Raw genomic sequence first — 22,858 nt, 5'->3', positions numbered from 1 at the left:
TCTCCTTATTCCTTTCTCTGCTTTATTTTTATGCATGGCACTCAGCATCATCTGAAATACTTTATATTATATGCATTGTAAACTCCATGAGGACAAAAATTTTGGCCTGCTGTTTTTTTTTTTCCACTGCTGTATCCCCAGTACCCGGCAGAACAGTACCTGGCATAGAATAGATAATCATTAAATACTTACTGAATTAATGAATAATGAAGAGAGACAGATTTCAAATTACTAAATCTAGAATATCTTTTTTGACATTCCAGACACTTTAAAGAGGGACAAAGTGATGGTCCTTCTGTATTTTAGCCATACAAATCCTCCTCACCTTTCTCCTCCATTCCTTTGGTATTCCTGTTGATAGTCTGGCAACTGCTTTGAGCGCATCATACCACTAGAAACAAAGAAGAAACGCTGTCAAAGTGATAATATTGACCTGGTTAAGCACTTTTCAACTTTTCCCCTTCTTGACGTTCATAGAGCATGATAAAATTTATACAGAACACTGGGGTAAACATTCAGAGCTTCCTTCAGCCAGATATGACTGGTCTAAGGGCTATGACTGCCCCAAGGTCTCCCACTTAGGTACCCTTAACACACCCGTGATCCAACTGCAGTACACACACAAAGGCTGGGAACTCTGAAATCAAAACATGTATTACAGATTCAGAATAACAGCATTTGGTTTTTAAATTTTTTTTCACACTTGAACCATTAAAAGAAAGTGCAAAATTTTTCACTGCAAGTATAAATCCAAGTCACTTATAGCTTCACAAGTTATTTTATCTATAATTTTTAAAACTGACTCATCTTCTTAGGCATATCCAAGCACATGTTAATTTTCCTACTTTGAGAATATACCTCAGTGTACCCCGTAGGTACCCCAAAATAAAGGTATTTTCAAAACCAAAAATAAAATTACCTGCTGAAAACCATTTTGACCTAAAGATGGCTCAAGAGTGAACTTCAACTTTGTGTCAACTCCTAAAAGAAAAATACATAAATAACTGTTATTTGGGGAAAAAATACGTTACATCAAAAATAAAAGTAGGGCTTCCCTGGTGGCACAGTGGTTGAGAGTCCGCCTGCCAATGCAGGGGACACTGGTTCGAGCCCTGGTCTGGGAAGATCCCACATGCCGCGGAGCAACTGGGCCCGTGAGCCACAATTGCTGAGCCTGCGCGTCTGGAGCCTGTGCTCCGCAACAAGAGAGGCCGCGATGGTGAGAGGCCCGCGCACCGTGATGAAGAGTGGCCCCCGCTTGCCGCAACTGGAGAAAGCCCTCGCACAGAAACGAAGACCCAACACACCCAAAAATAAATAAAGAAATAAATTTTAAAAAAAGAATCTTAACTTTAAAAAAAAATAAAAGTAAAAATTAACCTGATTCTACTGAGTCATCATAAAATTTTTAAAACATTTTTTACTAAATCGTAGTCAATTTTGTTAAAAGAAAAAGAATACTGATTATTAAGATAGAAAAATGTCCTATGGTAATAGAATGAAGCTTATCACATAGAATGGTGGTTCCACCGCTGTCTGGAGTAGTGCAAAAACAAAAAAATGACACCACAGGCTTGGAGTCATGCACACTTTAATTCACCTTTGGTTCCTAGAGTCAAACAAATTATTTAACCTGTCTCAGTCTCAATTCTTTATCCTTAAAATGAGGATAACATCTATCTCAGTTAGTTGTTGCAATAATTAACTGTAAATCACTTAGCACAGTATAATTAATATTTATGAAACTTAGGAAGAGAATTCTCTACTTACAGAATTTGTTTTCTAGGACACTTGCATGGACTAAGTCTATTAAGGAAATGTCAGTGAAATATCAAAAGTTATAAAAATAATGTCACTGCCTTCCCACTTGTGGAATAATCCACTTTAACAAGACTATTTAGCGATTTTCGTGTATTTTTAAATTCTGTCATGATAGACTTATTCATTAAAGATAAGTTTATATGTTTAATTATAGACTCCAAGCTAAAAATATAACTGAACTCTAAATCCAAGTTATCTACAACTTTAGATAAACTTCTTTGACTCAAATCCCAAATCTATGGAATAGAAGTAAATAAATAGGAGAATATATGAAGATTATACGCTATATTCACATTGGGCTTTTTTATTATTGAGGTGAAATTCCATGACAATTTTTTTAACATCTTTATTGGAGTATAATTGCTTTACAATGGTGTGTTAGTTTCTGCTTCATAACAAAGTGAATCAGCTATACATATACATATATCCTCATATCTCTTCCCTCTTGCGTCTCCCTCCCTATCCCACCCCTCTAGGTGGTCACAAAGCACCAAGCTGATCTCCCTGTGCTATGCAGGTGTCTTTTAAAAAACATATATGGAGTCAAGAAGCTGAAAAGAGATGTGTCTGACTTGCCCAAGCCCGTGACAGTATGAAGATGTCCTTCTTGGAGTCCTAGAATACTGTGTATACATGAGTTGGGTCCTAGATTTCTAAAGTCAAGCTGTGTGTGATACAGAATGCCAGGCATCCAATCAATGCCCTGATAATTCTCTTCAGAGCTTCAGGGCCAAAACCATACTCTGCCTAGATAGATAAGATTTTCTTCTTCGAAGGTATATTAAGTACCCCGACGGATGCCCAATTCTCTGAGATGGTTTAAATTAAGTCCTGCCTCAGTGCAGCGCAATGATACAAAGACCACAAGAGTGCCTCCAGCTGGCGCGCATGATTTAAGACACGATAAAACGGACCTCTTTGTGAGGTTGCTGTCCAGACACAGGGTGCTGAATGGAGGAGCGTATAGTCATGACGTTTGCTTTATTATAACAAAGAGCAGGAAATTCGGTCCCACGCTCCTATTTCAACCGACCTAAAAGCCTCGGACTCCTTGCATGTATGACCGAATATGCTCCCTTGACTTTTTCAGAAGTACCTGCTGGGCACGATGCCGATCGCCTTGCCGAGCTGAAACCTGGCTGGGGTTAGTCAAAATCACAACTATTTTCTATCAAAAATGAGTCACAGGATTTAACTGGAATTGATCATTCGCTGCCTGCAGGCAAAAGCTGAAATCAGGTCATCTCCACCTCTTTTCTTCTAATTGAATAAGGGAGGGGAGAAGGTTTATGTTTCATCTGGTAATCACTGGCTGTTCCGGATTCAGAAATACAAAACACTTTTAACGTGGGAAGGAGGTTTCTTTTTTTAAGGCTAAAGGAAGACGGTGAATAACTACTACAGTCTCTGCAACTAGACACTTCCTTGGGGAGAAAAACAAAGAAACCACGAGGTTCGGAAAGGCAGCGACGTGTTCCACCCTTTGGGGCTCAGTGCCTCGACAGATTCTCCCCTGCAGCCTCAGGACAGCAGATCCCCAAAGGCGCTGGGAGGCGGGATGGGGCGGGGGTTGGGGGAGGACAAACCCACCTGGAAGCCAGCTGGTGCCACTCCGGGGACAAGTGTGCGCTACGCACGGGTACGAGTACAGCCGGCTCCCTCTGCGGCCACCCCTAGCCAGAAAGCCTTATGCCCAGGGGCCCGCGCGCCAGGGCCGGGCTCATAAAACCCTGCGGAGGGATGCCCGGTGGTGGAGCAGGCGCGGAGTTATGCAGCCTGGAGAAGCAGGGATGTGTAAACACAGGCTGACCGCAGAAAGGGCCTAGCCTAGCACAGCCAGGCGAACTCTGAGTCTTTACCTATAGAAAGAACCTCTACTTTGCAGGAGTGTTTCCTGCCCGCTCTCCACCCGGACACACAAATTAGAGGCTCCAGGTGAGACGATCCCGGCACTCACGAAGCAGGGACCCTCAAGAAAATGCACCCGATTTTTTCCTTCGCGGTCACTGCCTCCTCCTCTGACGCCAAGCATCAGACCTGTGCCTTTCTCCGCCTCACACACCTTTCAAGCTGTGGCTTCTTGTGGGTCCGAAGCACAACTGGTTGCTCGGCCTCTGATAGCCCGGGTAGCCGCCAACACTTTCCCACCACTCGGAGAAGACCGAGCGCATCGCTCGCCAGCAGCTCTCGGCACAAGCAGGGCTGGACCGCACGCAGGCCGTGGGATGGGGGCGCGCGGGCAGCCGGCGGCAGCAGCCGGTCCTCCGCGCCGTGGGAGGCCGCTACCCCCGCCCAGGCCTCGGTCCGCGCTCTTCCCTCCCAGGCCGACCCAGCCCCGCCTGCGCCCAGCCGCAGTACCCAGCACCGGGCGGCCGGCGGGTGTTCCCCGGCCTACGCGGAGTTCGGCTGAGGCAGAGGCACCAGCTCCGGGGTCGCCAAGCTACTTTCCAGTGCCCCATCTGCCGCCCCGGGTCCTCACCCGGCTCCAGGGTGCAGAGCAGCCGGGGCGCGGTCCGGGAAATGCAGCTGCGCTTCTTGAGCACATTGCTCAGGATGGTGCCCACGCCGCCGCCGCCGCCACTGCCGCCGCCGCCGCCGCCGCCCTGCCGCTTCAGGCATCTCCCTCCGCGCCTAAGGGAGCCGGTCAGCTTGTCCTGCCGCATCCGAGAGCGCCCTGGGCTCCCGTGCGGCCGCCGTCCGCCTGGGTCCTCGCTGTCCCGCCGGCGGAGCGGCTTCGCGCGCGTGGGGCTCGGCCAGACCGGTTAGTCGAGGGTCTCTTGAAAGCAGCAAGAGTGCTCGGCGGTCAAGGGATCCTGCGGAGCACCGCGGGAGCCGCCAAGCGCGGGGCGGCCGGCAGAGATCTGCAGTGCGGAGCCTGCAAGGCTGAGGCAGGAGAGGACTTGGGGCGGGGAGGAGGGCGGGAGCGAGCGAGCGCGCGGAGACGGAGGCAACGCTCCCGCCCCCAATCCCGGCATCACCGTGCGCAGGCGGGGCTGCCTTAGCTCCCGAGCGCCCCGCCAGCTCGCGGAACCTGCGCTGGGGAGCCGCAGAGACCCGGAGCCCGGGAGCGGGCGGCTGAGCAACTGCGCCCGGGGGCCAGAAGCAGTGACAGAGATTTCCGTGCTTCTCCCAAGATCTGGGAGGTGCAGGAGGGAGCACCAAACGGAGCGAGTCTCAGGTCCAGAACGCCAGCGAGATGCAATTGCCCACCTCATCGGAGCAGCCTTGCAAGAGTCGGTCAACAGACCGCAGGAAGAATCTAGCAGCGCGGCGGGAACGTTGGTGGAAGGTGAAGCACCAGCTTCATCCCAAATTGTGTTAAACTCTTTTTCTTGGCATCTTAGAGAGGCATAGGAAGCACGTTAAAATTATTATTATATATTACTATTAATATATACTTTGTATATTAAATCTATAATTATTATTATAATAATGGTTGTTTCTTTTGGAAGAGTAGACTTCAAGATAAAAGTGTTCCATTAAAAGCAGAGTTTTTTTTTTTTTTAAGTGCTTCCCCCGTCTCTCCAGCCAGAGACTTCAGTAGGCAGAACGGTTAGTGATAATTACTTTTTTTTTTTTAATCATTCTTAAACTACGACATTAAGACATTCACCAATGGATATTAATCATAATGATGAATAAGTCATAAGAAAGGAAAGGATGTGGAGGGAAATACAAAGATATTTTTATATGCTAATATTTAGAGAAGGAACACCAGATGGATTAAAAAAAACTAAAAAGTATTTATGTGGAAGGTAACAGTGTAGAAGAGAGAGGAATAGAAAACAGATTTCTCTAGATGTGCCTTATGTAGTTTTGACTCTGGAATAACATCTTATATTAATAATATTAATAAATCAAGCAAAAAGAAAACCCTAAAATTTGAAAATGAATGGAAACAAATGAACCTAACTAGAAATCCTGTTGATGGCATAAGAACACAGAAAAAATGAGTAAGTTGTTTTAGAGTGTAGCGTTATGCCTGTATATCAATGGTGGTATAGACTCCAAGGGCAAAAAGAGCTGCAAAGAAATCTTAAATGTCATTCAGTAGCATTACTGTTATTAATAATATTGGTGTTATTTCTTAATTCTTATGTACACTATAGGATAACCTAAATAAATAATTATGTTAACATCATAATCAGTCTGCTAATTTGGGGTGATTTTAAATGTTTCACTAAGTAATGTTGTGATGGATATCTTTGTTGACTAAGCTTTACTAGATTTTTGAACACCTAAAATGAATTTCCACAGTGGGGTTATTGGACCTAAAGGCATAATCATCTATATGACATACATTGCTAAACTAAATCTTAAAGGATTGTACCAGTTTAGTCTCTGATTGACACCTTTTCATCCTCCATTTTCAACAGCTCTCAGTATTATCATTTAAACACTTGCTGCTTTGATAAAGAGAACTGTCATTTTGTTGTTTTTATTGGCATTTTTTATTAGTACTACAGTTGAACTTTTTTTGGTATGTTAACTAAGCAGTTATATGATATTTCCTGTGAATTTCTTACTCAAATATTAAAGTCTACATGTTTTCTTCATGAAAAAATAAATATGTTAATGTCAAAAGAAATCAAGATGTTTTCAGTGTAACAGAAAATACAAGTGTGCAACCAAAGAAATTAAGTTTTTTTAATCCTGCAATAGTATATTTTAAATGGAAATAATAGCATGAACTCATCTTTTTTCTTTTCAAAAATACATATAAAGCCACTGAATAGGTTTAGAACTAAGGACAACCCAGAAGCAGTGAACACCCCCAGCACTCAGGATGTTGTCTCTAAAAACCATTCCCGGGCTTCCCTGGTGGCGCAGTGGTTGAGAATCTGCCTGCCAATGCAGGGGACAGGGGTTCGAGCCCTGGTCTGGGAAGATCCCACATGACGCGGAGCAACTGGGCCCGTGCGCCACAACTACTGAGCCTGCGCGTCTGGAGCCTGTGCTCCACAACAAGAGAGGCCGCAATAGTGAGAGGCCCGTGTACCACAATGAAGAGTGGCCCCCGCTTGCCACAACTAGAGAAAGCCCTCACACAGAAACGCAGACCCAACACAGCCAAAAATAAATTAATTAATTAATTAATTAATTAAAAAAAAAAAAACCATTCCCCCCTAAAAGGAACCAGGGCTCCTTTGAGGTGCAACTGATTCCAAATCTGGGAAAAAGTACAAGATGAGCCTGAAATATCTTGATGAATTCAGGAAGGAAGGAAGTGCTCCAAGACTAATGGGGTCATGTCAAAAAGACATGAGAGCCACACAAATAGGATACTATTGGCCAAAGATGGAACACTTTGAGCATCAAAAACAATGACTGCTAATCGACAGATGAATGGATAAAGAAGATGTGACATATATACAATGGAATACTATTCACCCATAAAAAAGAATGAAATTTTTGCCATTTGCAGCAACATGGATGGACCTACAGATTATCATACTAAGTGAAGTCAGTCAGAAAGAGAAAGACAAATACCATATGATATCACTTATATGCGGAACCTAAAACATGACACAAATGAACTTATGAACTTATTTATGAAACAGAAACAGACTCACAGACATAGAAAACAAACTTAGGGTTACCAAAGGGAAAAGGAGGTGGGGGAGGGATAAATTAGGAGTTTGAGATCAGCAGATACAAACAATTATATATAAAACAGATAATAAGGTCCTACTGTATAGCACAGGGAACTATAATCAATATCCTGTAATAAACCATAATAGAAAAGAATATGTATATATATATATATATATATATATATATATATATATATATATATAACTGAATTACTTTGCTGTACACCAGAAACTAATACAACATTGTAAATCAACTATACTTACACATAAATAAATAAATAAATTTTTAAAAAACAATGGCCGCTATTGATTGAAAGTATTAACTTTTTAAAAAATGCATTTCTAATGATATTCTGAAAGAACTAAAAAAGAAGTCCTTCACATGACTCTGGCACACTTATTCTGTAATCAGCACACTCTGGACTTTGTGAATTGCCCTCAGAATTTGAGGACAATGTCAGAAATGATATAACACTAAGCATGAAATATACATTTCACATATAAAAATCTGTTAAAATGACATTTGTCATCTGCAAAAGTAAAGACAGCTGATAGGGATATAGAAGCTATTCAGTTATGCCCACCTGACTGAGATAAAGATGCCTTGAAACGGGCAGTAGTCCGCCTCATCACTTTAGAAGATAAAATCATTGTTGAACCTGGTCGTGATGAACTGTTTGGCTTAGATTTCCCAACATTTCACACCAACCTCAGGTACAGAAATCTACGCTTATTCAGCCTGATGCTTATAGTTTCAGTACATGTTTGTTCTCCTTCAGCTTTCTATTAATTTTAATAAGATGTCCCTCGACTGCTCTGGCCTGAGAACAATAATCGAAAGATATCTGATGTTTGGCTTTGGACAGTTTTTTAGAGGACCACACAGGACCCTGGGTGAAGATAGTGATGAATACCCATAGTTAAAGGAAGAAAACTGGAAGGAGAGGGAAAATCCAGGCCAAGGTGGTAAGTGCATGCACAGTATCGTCTTCCAGAGCTCTCATCTTCTCAAACCATAGAGGGTTCATGTTCTTGTTTAACAAGAAAGGCTGTTCATGCTCAGTTTTAGCAGTGGGGCAGCAGGAAAGACAGCCTTGCCAGTCAAGAGGGGGAGCAATGGGCTCTGCTTTACAACACTGAGCCCAAAGGACGTAGCCCAACACTGAGTAGAAAGGAGGACGTACAGGGCTGGCTGACATCCACCACTCAGACCATCCCACACCCTTTGGCTCAGACTCCCTGCTCACCAAGCAAACTTTTGATTGTCATCTGGCTTCCCATAGAGACTTTGCCGCTGAGGAGAGGACACGCTGACCAGTTAACAGTGGTCAATATCCCTGAGTCTGCTCAACTCTCAGTGAGCTGAAGAAATCAAATTTCTGGGCTGCCAAAGCTGAAGTGTAGACCCTAGATTGCCAACCCATCCAGATGTGTCTTGGCTGACAAAAAGGCCTGTCTCTGAAATTCTTCAGTTACAGCACTCTTCTTACTATTAGTGACAGGGGCTTGTTTACTTTCAAGATAAAAATTCTATTTCACTCAGATTTATTACAAGGAAAAACTGACTTAAAAAAAAAAAAAAAACCTTTCTTGAAAACTTCCCATTCTAAACTACACAGAAGTTGAAACTCACAAAAAAAAAATTTAAGAGTTTCTACTATTAAAGCAATACATAACAAAGGAATTAAATAATATTATTTTGTTTACATTGGAGAGGAAAGCCAAGACTGCCAACTTTTGTAGCAAACAGATAATTAAGCACTAAAATACAATGCTCTAAAAACAGCCATGGCACAAGCCTAGCATTATATTTATTGTATGACTCATAGTTTCTTATTCGTGTCTGGAATATTGTTTTCCAAAATCAAAAGATGTCATCTGAAGTCAACCTGCAGAGGAAACAATGCCAGCATGAGCTCTGCTTGAGGATCTCAGCTGGTGAGATTTCCAGCCAAAGCCAACTTCCCATCACTCTTCACTGAGTGATTTTTACTAATCAAATAATATCAATGAATTCACATTTGGGCAAATCCTACCTTGGCATGGTCCAGAGCAGTTATGATTTAAGCTGAATTTGGGAAAAAGGAAAACTTCACATCGGATGAGAATCTGTTACTGGCTTGCTAAAGAAAATGAGTGCTTTGAGGAAATACTCTGAATGTCTCAGAGAGTCCAATACCCATGGTACATCCCCAGAGAGCTAAGCTCCCAGGCCAAAACAAGGAAGTAGGGATCATTCAGCTACCCCTGCATCTTCAGGCTTACGTGCCAGCAGTGAGGCTTTCTTGAGAGCAAACTATTCCTTTACGGAGAAAGGGGACAAGCCAGAAGAAAAAACAAGTCCAATATAAATAAAAGCTATGTCCCACGGGGCTTCCAGAAGGGAATCAGGTCTGGGATTCCTGTGGTTTCCTAATGATGTTACTTTCGTTTAACAGTAAAATGTTAAAATACAAAGGGCCTATGTGTTTATCTTCAGGGACTGAACAGAGACAGTGGTGACAGTTACCAAGAGAAAAAGCTCCGGAAACCTGCAGCAAAGAGAGAGAAAACAGGGAGCCGGTCTGCTCCGAGAAGGTGAGCCTGGAACTCATCCTCACGGCTTCAGAGGCCCCTGGCAGCTGTTCTCCAACCCACAAGTCTCAAAGGGTCAGAAGAGATTGTACCGGACATCAGGCCCAGCACTGTCTCCCATCGGGCAGGAGATGGTACATCTTTGCACTTGTGCTAATGGAAAGGGTGGTGGTCTGGTGGCATAAAAGTCACTCTTCTCCTCTCTGCTCTCCCCACAATTTCTGAAGGTCTGTGAGCAACTCCTAAATAGGAAAAGTAATATCTCCTAAAGGGATGGTAAACTGTGATCAGTCACATAAGAAGCTAACACTCTCCTCAGAACTACTTAAGAGTAGGGCCTTGGGCTTCCCTGGTGGCGCAGTGGTTGAGAATCTGCCTGCCAATGCAGGGGACACGGGTTCGAGCCCTGGTCCGGGAAGATCCCACATGCCGCGGAGCAACTAGGCCCGTGAGCCACAACTACTGAGCCTGTGCGTCTGGAGCCCGTGCTCTGCAACAAAAGAGGCCACGATAGTGAGAGGCCCGCGCACCACGATGAAGAGTGGCTCCCGCTTGCCGCAACTAGAGGAAGCCCTCGCACAGAAATGAAGACCCAACACAGCGTAAGTAAGTAAGTAAGTAAGTAAAGTAAGTAAGTAAGTAAAGTAAGTAAGTAAGTAAGTAAAGTAAGTAAGTAGGGCCTTAATAAGCAGTTCCTTCAACTCACTGTCCAGGACGGAGCCCACACAACTATGAGCTCATGGAGACGAGCATCATAACCACTTTCCCGCATAAAAGACACAGAAGCGGGACAGCAGGAAGAAACCAAGGGGAAAGGAAAAACCTTACAATTATCTGACACATCACATGACGTACATGGGACATTTTGTTTTCTTTTTGTATGGTTTCCCTTCTTAGTCATAAAAACCTACCTATTTCTCTACTTAAATACAGGCATCCTTGAAGACAATCAGGTGTAGCTTTTGTATTTTGTTTATCACAGAGAAAGGATTCTGTCCAGCATGGAACAGAGAAGCTTTGACATTCCAACACCAAATCACACTCAGCACCGTCTTCTACCTCCCAATAGTCCCTGCTTATGCTTTCTCAGGACCATTCATTTTTAATCAGATATTTTCAAAACCAAAACCACTCTTAACATTCCCCCCAAGCACACTCAAATATTTTGGACAAAGTATTTTAAGAAAAACTGGTTTTATTTACAGGCCAGAAAGTTTCAAATTCAAAACTTATCTAATATAAAAATTTAATTCCTAGCTGGAGTGAAGTCCCATTTCACAGTACCATAGTGGAAATATATGTAAAACCCTGCATCCAGGTCCATGTAACTTCAGATGCATAGCTAACCCAAGATTTTCTATTTTCTAGGAAGTATTTTCTTGCTTCAGAATAACTGAAACTGATTCAACACCACTTGAGGCAGGTTTATGTTGCCCATATAAGACATCTTCCTATTTCTTTTATTCATTCATTCATTAGTGAAATAAACATTTATTCCTCAACTGCTGTGGGAAAGGCATTGTGCTATGGCCTGTGGGGAATAAAATTATGAATTCAGTACCCTCAAGAAGCTTATAGTTTACTAAGGGACAGACAAAGTAGGTAGTGATAGGACAGTGTGAAAGGTTCATTTAAAATACTATGCAAAATCAAAACTACAATGCAACATCATCTCACACCAGTCAGAATGGCCATCATCAAAAAATGTACAAACAATAAATGCTGGAGAGGGTGTGGAGAAAAGGGAACCCTCATACACTGCTGGTGGGAATGTAAATTGATACAGCCACTATAGAGAATAGTATGGAGGTTCCTTAAAAAACTAAAAATATGACCCAGCAATCCCACTACTGGGCATATACCCTGAGAAAACCATAATTCAAAAAGAGTCATGTACCACAATGTTCATTGCAGCTCTATTTACAATAGCCAGCACATGGAAGCAACCTAAGTGTCCATCAACCGATGAAGGGATAAAGAAGATGTGGCACATATATACAATGGAATATTACTCAGCCATAAAAAGAAACGAAACTGAGTTATTTGCAGGGAGGTGGATGGACCTAGACTCTGTCATACAGAGTGAAGTAAGTCAGAAAGAGAAAAAAAAATACCGTATGCTAACACATATATATGGAATCTAAAAAAAAAAAAAAAAAGGTCATGAAGAACCTAGGGGCAAGATGGGAATAAAGACGCAGACCTACTAGAAAATGGACTTGAGGACACAGGGAGGGGGAAGGGTAAGCTGGGACAAAGTGAGACAGTGGTAGTGTATATATGGACATATATACACTACCAAACGTGAAATAGATAGCTAGTGGGAAGCAATCACATAGCACAGGGAGATCAGCTCGGTGCTTTGTGACCAGCTAGAAGGGTGGGATAAGGAGGGTGGCAGGGAGGGAGACGCAAGAGGGAAGAGATATGGGGATATATGTATATGTATAACTGATTCACTTTGTTATAAAGCAGAAACTAACACATCATTGTAAAGCAATTATACTCCAATAAAAACGTTAAAAAAATTTAAAAATAAAAAAATAAAAAATAAAATACTACGCAGAAAAAATATTGCTACGATTTTTGTCAGAGTATTCTCCCTAAGTTTTCCCCTAGGAGTTTTATGGTATCCAGTCTTACATTTAGGCTTTATTTATTTTTGTATATGATGTTAGAGAATGTTCTAATTTCATTGTTTTACATGTAGCTGTCCAGTTTTCCCAGCACCATACTGTTTTGGTTACTATAGCTTTATAGTATAGTCTGAAGTCAGGGAGTGTGATTATAGCAAACATAATTATAAATGGAGTATACCCTTTAAAAATTGTGAACCACTATATTGTACATCTGTAACTTATAAACATTGTACATCAACGATAATTCAATTAAAAATTAATTAATTAATTAAATACTATGCAAGTACTTGGAGGGATACCATTATCTCTACCTCCTTCTAGTTATCATACATTCCAATGTTTTCCCAGGGCTTCATTTTATTGAACTATTAAATTTCACCTGAAAGCAGGCCAAAGACCAAGCTCATCTGTGCTCTTTTCATAATTGTGATATTCAGCCCTTTATCTGCACATCAGGAGTGGATCTCAGTCTGAAAGACTGAGATCCATCACTTTAGAAGATGAAATCATTGTTCAACCTGGTCACAACTGACTATTTAGCTAAGATTTCCCAATCTTTATACTAAGCCATTCTGAGATCCTTTTTGACCCAGTTGAGGGATGTGAAAGGAGAGGTTTCTCATACCTATTGATGCAGATCAGTTTGGCTTAGAAATATATGTTCCTAGAGAGAAAAAAGGTGATACCTTTGAAAATAATATGCTTAACTTTGATGGTAAGACTAGAGAGGTATCAGGAAGAGGAGAGAGATTCGAACTAACATGAATGTTGGCTTGGCTGGCCTGGGAGCCTTAGATCTCCCAGATGGGTTCATTCAGAAGAGAAGACTGTAGAACATGTGAACTGATGAGGGAGCTCGTAAAAGCTGCACCTGATAAGGCCTCAGGAGGCAATGTGGTGTATCAGAAAGGGCCTGCCCACGTGGCGGGGAGACCGAGATTAGAATGCCAACGTCCATACTTACTACCTCTATGCCCTTGGGCAAGTTACTTAAAATTTCTGCGCTTCAGTTTCCTCATCTTGAGAATTAACAATACTTACCTGAGTACTTGTGAGAATTAGGTGGCATAATGAAAGTCAAGATTCTAACACAGTAGTGGTACAAAGCAGGCACTCAATACATTTGCACTGGGGTGTCCTCCTTAGTGTTTGTTGATAATCGTACAAGATAAAGGTTAAAGTAGCCCTGCTCACAGTCTATCCAGAAGTCTGCCCAGCACAGGATCAGGATCTGACCCACAGAGAAAGTCTGCCTGGCCAGAACACCCCCACTGAGGTCCTCACCAGATGCTCCTCTTTTACATTCTTACCCTGGTGCCCTCACTCAATGGGAGGAAAACTGAGGTTAGCTTCATGTTCACTCCAAAGTGCAAAACCAGAACTGCTGAATGGGGTTATAGAGAGGCAGACATCAAAATTTAAGGACACTATAACTGTAGTAAAACGGCCTCAGGAGATCATAAATGTCCTTTCTTTGGAGTTCTCAGGCAAAGACTGCAAGCCCAGCAGTCAGGAGTGCTGTGAAAGGGCATTTAAAACGAGGTGAGGTTCAAGCATCAGTATCAGTAAAACAGCTTCCAACACTATGATTCTCTGAAAGCAACTGAACTGATATTCAGGTCTCTTACTCTGTAAGATTTCCTCAATCCAATACAAATCTTGACCAACTATAATGCTGGGAGAATACAGTTTGGATTGTTATAGTTTCAGGTAAACTGAAGTTTAAGCAGAAGAGATCCAGTTGGCTTCAATGCTTATTAAGGATATTGTTTTTAATGTACAATTATACTTTCTTTATTTAAAAAGAGAAGTCTGAACAAACTGAATTTATATGTATTTACTAAAAATCTAACATTATCTTTATGTTATTATTCTTATTGTCTGAGAGTCCAGGACAGGTGTTAGAAAGGAACTGCAAATCATCTTAGGAGCTTCCCTGGTGGTGCAGTGGTTAAGAATCCGCCTGCCAATGCAGGGAACACAGGTTCGATCCCTGGTCCGGGAAGATCCCACATACCGCAGAGCAACTAAGCCTGTGCGCCACAACTACTGAACCTGCGTTCTACAGCCCATGAGCCACAACTACTGAGCCCACGTGCTGCAACTACTGAAGGCTACGCACCTAGAGCCCGTGCTCTGCAACAAGAGAAGCCACCGCAATGAGAAGCCCACACACCACAACGAAGAGTAGCTCCCGCTTGCCACAACTAGAGAAAGCCCACACGCAGCAACGAAGACCCAACACAGCCCAAAATAAATTAATTAATTAATTAATTAAAAAAAAAAAAAAAAGGAAAATGCATGTCTCCTGAATTATACGGGTGACAGATACTTGGAGGTAAGAGGAATTTTATGGTATGTCAGTCAATACAGGCCTCAGCATTTCAAAGGGTACTATATCTGGTGACTTACATCCACTTTTATTTTTACCTCCATAGATACAGGAATTCACCAGTGTAGTCTTTAAAATGGTCATATATGTGTTCTAGTTTTTGCAAGTCAACTTAAAGTTTTGGTACTAGAGAAAAACTCCTAAGAAAGCAGATGCTTTTAATAAATATACTTCCGATGTAATCCTTCTCTTCGAGAAACAACACGAGTGTGGCCTAATATACTCATGTACTTAATACAGCAGCACTGGCACCTTGAATTACCACCATCTTTAGTCCCAGCTTACCACAGAGTGTCACTTGGGAGTATGTCACTCTGGCCTAACACCAGCATCAATCAGATACACCAGCTCCTAAGGAGGGAATAGATTATGTCTAAATAAAGTTAACCCTGGTTTCTCTAAACTTTAAACCTTCCTAATACTTGAAAACTAAGTACCACAGTGTATTTTAGGAAAATACACAATAATTTTCTTGCACAGGGCCTGAAATACAGTAGGGACTCAGTAAAATTTTTTAATTGCATCTATGACACAAAGAGTATCAGGTTGGGATCTTGCTGACTGGACATTTTTAAATGGTACCCACATTAACACCTGTATTTCAGACACCACACTTCTCCCACCCCCACGTCTGATTCATCCATGCCCTTGAATTATTTATAGGCTTCTCAATAGATCATAAACTGCTTTGAGCACCAGGACTAAGACTTCTTCATCGTTGGATCTCTCCCCTCCCCTGCCTGCATCCAGCACGGGGCTCATACACTTCTGACACTCAGTACATGAACATGGACAATAACGCCATAAACTCATCATGGCTAGACCATGAGAGCTAGACCTTCCCACTCCTTAAAAAAGGGCTTTTTATTCAACTACAAGAGAAATAAGCAGATGTGTTTATGAAAAGTTATTTTGACTGACATTTATGCAATGTACCCAGAAAAAATCCACAATCACTATTCTTAGTCTCCCTGACAAGTCTCCAAAATATAAGATGCTCAAATATCACATAGTTGCTCTACTCATCAGGTGAAAGACGCTCCTGAAATTCTAGATATAATGGCAGTCAGCATAGTATAGCAGCTAAAATCAGACTCTAGAACCAGCTACCTGGATTTGAAACCTGGCTCCACCACTCAGTAACTATTTAAACTTGGGTAAGTTAATTATTGCAGTTTCCTCATCCATAAAATGGGAAAACTATCTACTTCATAAGGGTTATTCTAAGGATCAAATGATACAGAGAAAGCACTTATGCTGTCTGTCTTATAGTAAATGACTTATTGTGCCATTAATATATAGTATTAAAGGCACTCAGAATTTTTTTTAAATATTTGTGTTGTTTTAATTTGCATTTCTGATCATGTAGATTTTTTTTTTTTTTATAAAAGGAACGCTATTTGTTTATTTATTTATTTTGACTGTGTTGGGTCTTCGTTTCTGTGCGAGGGCTTTCTCTAGTTGCGGCGAGCGGGGGCCACTCTTCATCGCGGTGCGCGGGCCTCTCACTGTCGCGGCCTCTCTTGTTGCGGAGCACAAGCTCCAGACGCGCAGGCTCAGTAGTTGTGGCTCACGGGCCCAGCTGCTCCGCGGCATGTGGGATCTTCCCAGACCAGGGCTCAAACCCGTGTCCCCTGCATTGGCAGGCAGATTCTCAACCACTGTGCCACTAGGGAAGCCCGGAATATTTTTTTTAAAGGAAAAATATTTTAAGCTTATACATCAACATTGTTGTAGATTACAAATGATGCCACCTGGTCACTCAAGCATCTCTGCTCTTTAATTACGTTACCTTCCATTTGGGCAGAGATTTTAGAGCAAAACCAGTCTAGGAAGCCCATAAAAGGGAACATCCATTTAAACTGACAAACTGTTCACATTTCTCATCATCTTGATTTTTTTTTAAACATGTTACTTGGGGAGAATTCACTTCAGTGCAGACAAGCTAATCCTTCCCTGCTCTTCATAAATTAATAAAGCCCCAGCATTAATTACCCAACAGCCTCTTGCTTTGCAAGATCACTACAGGGAAGAAATCAATCTTTCAGAGCAGAGTTTAAGTAAGCAATTTTCTTCTCAATCTTTCTATTCCTCCAATATTACAGCTTTTTTAAATAATGCATGCAGTTTTCTAAAATTTGGTTCAATCATTTTGTTTTAAAGGGTTTCCCAAATGTAGTCCATCATTCATCAGGAAGTTCTGGTCTTTCAATGTATTTTTATTATTTGCCATATAAATAAGTTGTATGGTGTATTCTATCCATTTCTACATGTATCAACATCAGTTCCTCGAGTTGGGGTTGGGGGGTTACAAATACATCCTAGAAGGAGAGTTTGTCAAAAAAATAGTTTTTCTAAGTTTGTCGATTTTCCAGTACTAAATTTTCTAATGGAGATGTACCAAGAGAAAAGTAAGCGTGGGAGGAGAGAAATAAGTAACAACTACCGTGTACCAGCTGTCTGCTATGGATCAGGCACTGGGCTAGGTGTTTAATTATCTTATCTCATTTTAACCCAACAAGGTAAACATTATTCCCCAAGAAATGGGGAGTAAAAGGAGAGTGTATACATATATTATCAGGGTAATTTTTTAGTAAGCATGGAGGGGGGGCGGGAATGACTAAAAGAAGATATATTCAAATATAAATAGTTAATTCTGAGTGGTGGGAATATGGGAATTTATTTTATTTTTCCTTGTACTTTTCTGATTTTTTTTTTTATTCCTGAAGGAAGGAAGGAAAAAAAAGAAGGAAAAAACAAAGAGGTTAAATAAGTTTCCCAAGGCCATATAACTAATAAGTGGTGGAGTTGGGATTTGAAACCAGGTCTATCTCACTGGAAAGCTACACCAAGCCAATAAAATAAAGCAGGTATTTTTGATCTGAGCAGGATCAAAAACACTTTGGAAGTTCTGAAAGGAGACTTGTTCACAGCCTCATTTATGTTACCAAGTGAATGAAACATCCATAATTTCCTCAAACTCCCCATTTATTATTTACCTACTAAAACAAACAAGATACTGGTAGAGATAACAGAGAAGCAGCATCAACAAGGTCAGCCCAGCACTGCCAGGTAAACAGAAAGATTCCATGATGCCAGAGCAAATGAGTGAAGCTCTTAGGTAAGGATTACAGAAGACCAGCTGTGTCCTATAGGATACGTGGCAGGGCATGCAGGAGTTCATTAGAACCCACAGCAACATGGGGCTTGGTGGAGACCTCATGGGGCAATTCTTTCTGCATCAACCCACCCTATAACTCATCCAGGAAAAATCTGGGCCACCTTGAAGTTCCCCCAAGAAACTGCAGATATGATTTGTCTCTGAGAATAATTTGTCAAATGTGAAACAGGAGACAGGAAGCTGGTTCATTAGTTGAGAAAGCAACAAGCCAAAGACCCTCTCCATAGAGAGAAAATGTTAAATGAAGAGGACTTGGGGTATAATCAGTCTCGAATAATTTTTGTGCCATTGTTGTGTTCCCCCTTGTGCAGGGGCCAGCTGTCACAATCACTGTATCTCGGAGTTAGGATAACATTCGAGATGATTCAAGCTAAGTTGCCCAGACTTTTAAAAATGTGTTTGAAAACTCTTGCACAATATCACAGACAGTAGAAAAATCTCATTAACCACTCACTGATGTTAAAGATTTGATGCAGTGAGTCAATGCTTCAGATGCTTCCTTGCTGTATGTCCAACAGCTGCATTACAAAATTTGGTATACAACTGGTCAGAATGGCTATCATCAAAAAAGAACACAAATAACAAATGTTGACAAGGATTTGGAGAAAAGGGAACCCTTGAACACTGTTGGTGGTAATGTAAGCTAGTGCAGCCACTGTGGAGGATTCTCAAAAAACTAAAAATAGAACTACCATATGACTCAGCAATTCCACTCCTGGGTATATATCTGAAAAAAACAAAAACACTAATTCACAAAAAATACATGCCCTCCAATGGAAGCAACCTAAGTGTCCAGGTTTAGAGTGAAAAGACAGTGCTTATATATATGTCAGTCCCAATCCCCCAATTTATCCCTCCCCCCCTTATACCCTGGTAACCATAAGTTTGTTTTCTACATCCGTGACTCTACTTCTGTTTTGTAAATAAGTTCATTTGTACCCTTTTTTTAGATTTCACATATAAGTGATATCATATGATATTTGTCTTTCTGTGCCTGACTTACTTCACTCAGTATGACAATCTCTAGGTCTATCCACATTACTATATATAAAATAGATAACTAATAAGAACCTGCTGTATAGCACAAGGAACTCTACTCAACACTCTGTAATGGCCCTTATGGGAAAAGAATCTAAAAAAGAGTGGCTATATGTATATGTATAACTAATTCACTTTGCTGTACACCTGAAACTAACACAACATTGCTCCAACAACTATACTCCAACAACAATTAAAAAAAAAAAAAAAAGACAGTTCTGCAGGGACAGACAGCACATGACAGGGGAGAAGTAGGATGGCCCCAGTCAGGACAGATGTGAAACTAGCCACTCTCCCACCCAATCCACTAACAAGGGCTGTTGGGAGTGGTGGCTATATTTTGCAATTGTCTCTAGTTCAAGAGGTCACTTTTCATTTCTCCAAGGCCTTGCAATCATGGGAAATGGGGGAAGGGGGAGCAGTAGGGGCCAAGGGTAAGGAAGGGGGGCTTTACGCCGAACAGAGCATGGGAGGGCTGCTGCCAGTGGAGCCTCCCTTCTCCAATGGGAATAGCTGGCAAAGTGGAAGAGAAAAGCCTGGTGGGGTGGAGAAAGTAGAGGGGGAGGAGGAGGGGGAGACATTCTGTCAAGAGATCCCAAACTCCACGAGGTAGAGAAGCAAGTCTTCCGACTGGACCTGTAACATGACTGATACGAAACCACAGACAAGGGGGTGCGTATGAATCACACAGGCAGACAGAAACCACAGATGCAGTTCTAAGTGAAGAAAACAAGTCACAAGATCAATGCTGGGGAGACTGGAAGAGGACAGAAAGCAGATGGATGGAGAAAAATGGTTCAGGATGGAGGCTGTAAGAATTCAGGGTCTAAAATGTGTGTTTTTTATGTGGTGCTGTATGGACGGCACAAGGACAGACCTGTCATGCTTAAGAAGTCAGAGCTACCCCATGTTCACAGCAGCATTATTCACAATAGCCAAGGAGTGGAAGCAACCCAAGTGTCCATCAATGGATGAATGCATAAATGTGGTACATACATATGGTGGCATATTATTCAGTCTTAAAAATGAAGGCAATTCTGACACATGCTACTACTACATAGATGAACCTTGAGGACATTATGCTGAATGAAATAAGCACGTCACAAAAGGACACATACCCAATGGTGGTTGCCAGGGACTGAGGAGAGAGAGGAATGGGGAGTCATTGTTTAATGGATACAGAGTTTCAGTTTTGCAAGATGAAGAGTTCTGGAGATGGATGGTGGTGACGGTTGCACAGCAATAAGACTCTACTTAATACCAATGAACTACGCTCTTAAACATGGTTAAGATGGCAAAGTTTATGTTGCATGTATTTTACCACAATGATTCAGAATGAACTTTAAAAAAAAGCTGGAGAGTTGCAGATCAGCGATTGGTGTTGGGCAGTTTTGAATACGTCTCTCTTACAGCAGTATCTTCCAAGACACAGTTCATCTTCCGGCAAAGGTTTTTGAGCCCCTACCCTGTGCAAGCGGCGTGCTAGACACTGGGAACATCGAGTAAGTAAGGCACAGTCCAGCGTGAGATGCAGACCGGGAAACAGAGCAGGACAATTCCACGTGGCCAGGACGAGCCTGACCAGAGGAAGCACCAGATTCAGACTCTGGGGTCAAAAGTACTTTCCAGAAGGAATGATGCCTCAGCTGAATCCTAAAAATAGAAGTTACCATATAGAGGTAGCGGAGAAAAGAGTACCAAAGCAAAGAGCATGTGGCAAGAGAGAATGCGGTGAACTTTACGTACCAGCTGTAATGCATCCCGCCTGGAGCACAGAGTGGGAAGGTGTGATTTGAAAAGAGGAGGATGGAGAGTCAAACAGCATCCACACATCAACAGTGAAAATTATTTTTCTGGGCAGTGACAAACCAGTTGGGGGAAGGATGCTTTAGCTTCTGATGCATGATTAATTTTGTGGAAAGAATATCATTAATGGCATATTAGGACAAGCACAGAATAGTTGAGAGTAAATGAAACACCAACTATCCATGTGGACATAAGCTCTTTTGGTGAGGGGCGGGGGGGCGGGTGGTAAAATACAGGTATCATAAAATTTACCATCTTAACTATTTTTAGTGTGTAGCTCAGTAGTGTTGAACTGTTGTGCAACCAATCTCCAGAACTCTTCATCTTCCCAAACTGAAACTCTGTAATCCATTAAACAATTCCCCATCCTCCCTCCTCCAAGACCCTGGCAACCACCATTCTACTTTCTGTCTCTATGAATTTCACGATTCTAGGTGCCTCATATAAGGGGTACCTATCTGTCTTTTTGTGACTGGATTATTTCACTTAGCATAATGTCCTCAAGGTTCATCCATGTTGTAGCATGTCAGAATTTCCTTCCTTTTAAAGGGGGAATAAGATTCTACCATATGTCAAGAATATACAATGGAGAAAAGACAGTCTCTTCAATAAGTGGTTCTGGGAAAACTGGATGGTTACATGTAACAGATTGAAATTAGAATACTCCTTAACACCCTACACAAAAATAAACTCAAAATGGATTAAAGACCTAAATGTAAGGCCAGACACTATCAAACTCTTAGAGGAAAACATAGGCAGAACACCCTTTGACATAAATCGCAGCAAGATCTTTTTTGACCCACCTCCTAGAGTAATGAAAATAAAAACAAAAATAAACAAATGGGACCTAATTAAACTTAAAAGCTTTTGCACAGCAAAGGAACCCATAAACAAGACGAAAAGACAACCCTGAGAATGGGAGAAAATATTTGCAAACGAAGCAACTGACAAAGGATTAATCTCCAAAATATACAAGCAGCTCATGCAGCTCAATATCAAAAAACAAACAACCCAATCCAAAAATGGGCGGAAGACCTAAATAGACATTTCTCCAAAGAAGACATACAGGTGGCCAACAAACACATGAAAAGATGCTCAACATCACTAATTATTAGAGAAATGCAAATCAGAACTACAATGAGGCAACCATACTCCAATAAAAATTAATTTAAAAAAAATAAAACACTAGTCCTAAATGTTGAGAAATGGGTGAGGCCAAACAAAATAAATGTGAACAATTAAAAAAGGAAACCTACAGTGAGGTATCACCTCACACCAGTCAGAATGGCCATCATCAAAAAATCTACAAACAATAAATGCTGGAGAGGGTGTGGAGAAATGGGAACCCTCTTACACTATTGGTGGGAATGTAAATTGATACAGCCACTATGGAGAACAGTATGGAGGTTCCTTAAAAATCTAAAAATAGAACTACCATATAACCCAGCAATCCCACTCCTGGGCATATACTCAGAGAAGACCATAATTCAAAAAGATACATGCACACCAATGTTCACTGCAGCACTATTTACAATAGCCAGGACATGGAAGCAACCTAAATGTCCATCAACATGGAATGGAATGGATAAAGAAGATGTGGTACATATATACAAAGGAATATTACTCAGCCATAAAAAGGAATGAAATTGTATCATTTGCAGAGACATGGATGGACCCAGAGACTGTCATACAGAGTGAAGTAAGTCAGAAAAAGAAAAAAATGTATATTAACGCATATATGTGGAATCTAGAAAAATGGTATAGATGTACCTATTTGCAAAGCAGAAATAGAGACACAGACGTAGAGAACAAA

At 41.5% G+C, this 22,858-nt stretch overlaps 1 protein-coding gene across 3 annotated transcripts in view; it reads right to left on the bottom strand.

The window, feature by feature from the left end:
- The window catches only part of TBC1D30 (TBC1 domain family member 30), an 84,305-nt gene that overhangs the window by 40,372 nt on the left and 21,075 nt on the right, over positions 1-22,858 (bottom strand). For 2 of the 3 annotated variants that reach the window (XM_068561256.1, XM_068561258.1), the window contains exons 3-4: positions 920-981; positions 326-391 (exon numbers count right to left, since the gene is read on the bottom strand). In XM_068561256.1, coding sequence (XP_068417357.1) covers positions 326-391; positions 920-981 — 128 coding nt within the window. Of the gene's footprint in view, positions 1-325; positions 392-919; positions 982-4,300; positions 4,717-22,858 lie in introns of those variants that run through there. The other variant, XM_068561257.1, reaches the window with a different exon arrangement.

Source organism: Eschrichtius robustus, chromosome 13 (genome assembly GCF_028021215.1).
Source record: "Eschrichtius robustus isolate mEscRob2 chromosome 13, mEscRob2.pri, whole genome shotgun sequence".
Taxonomy (NCBI): domain Eukaryota; kingdom Metazoa; phylum Chordata; class Mammalia; order Artiodactyla; family Eschrichtiidae; genus Eschrichtius; species Eschrichtius robustus.
This window is presented reverse-complemented; position numbering and strand designations above follow the sequence as displayed.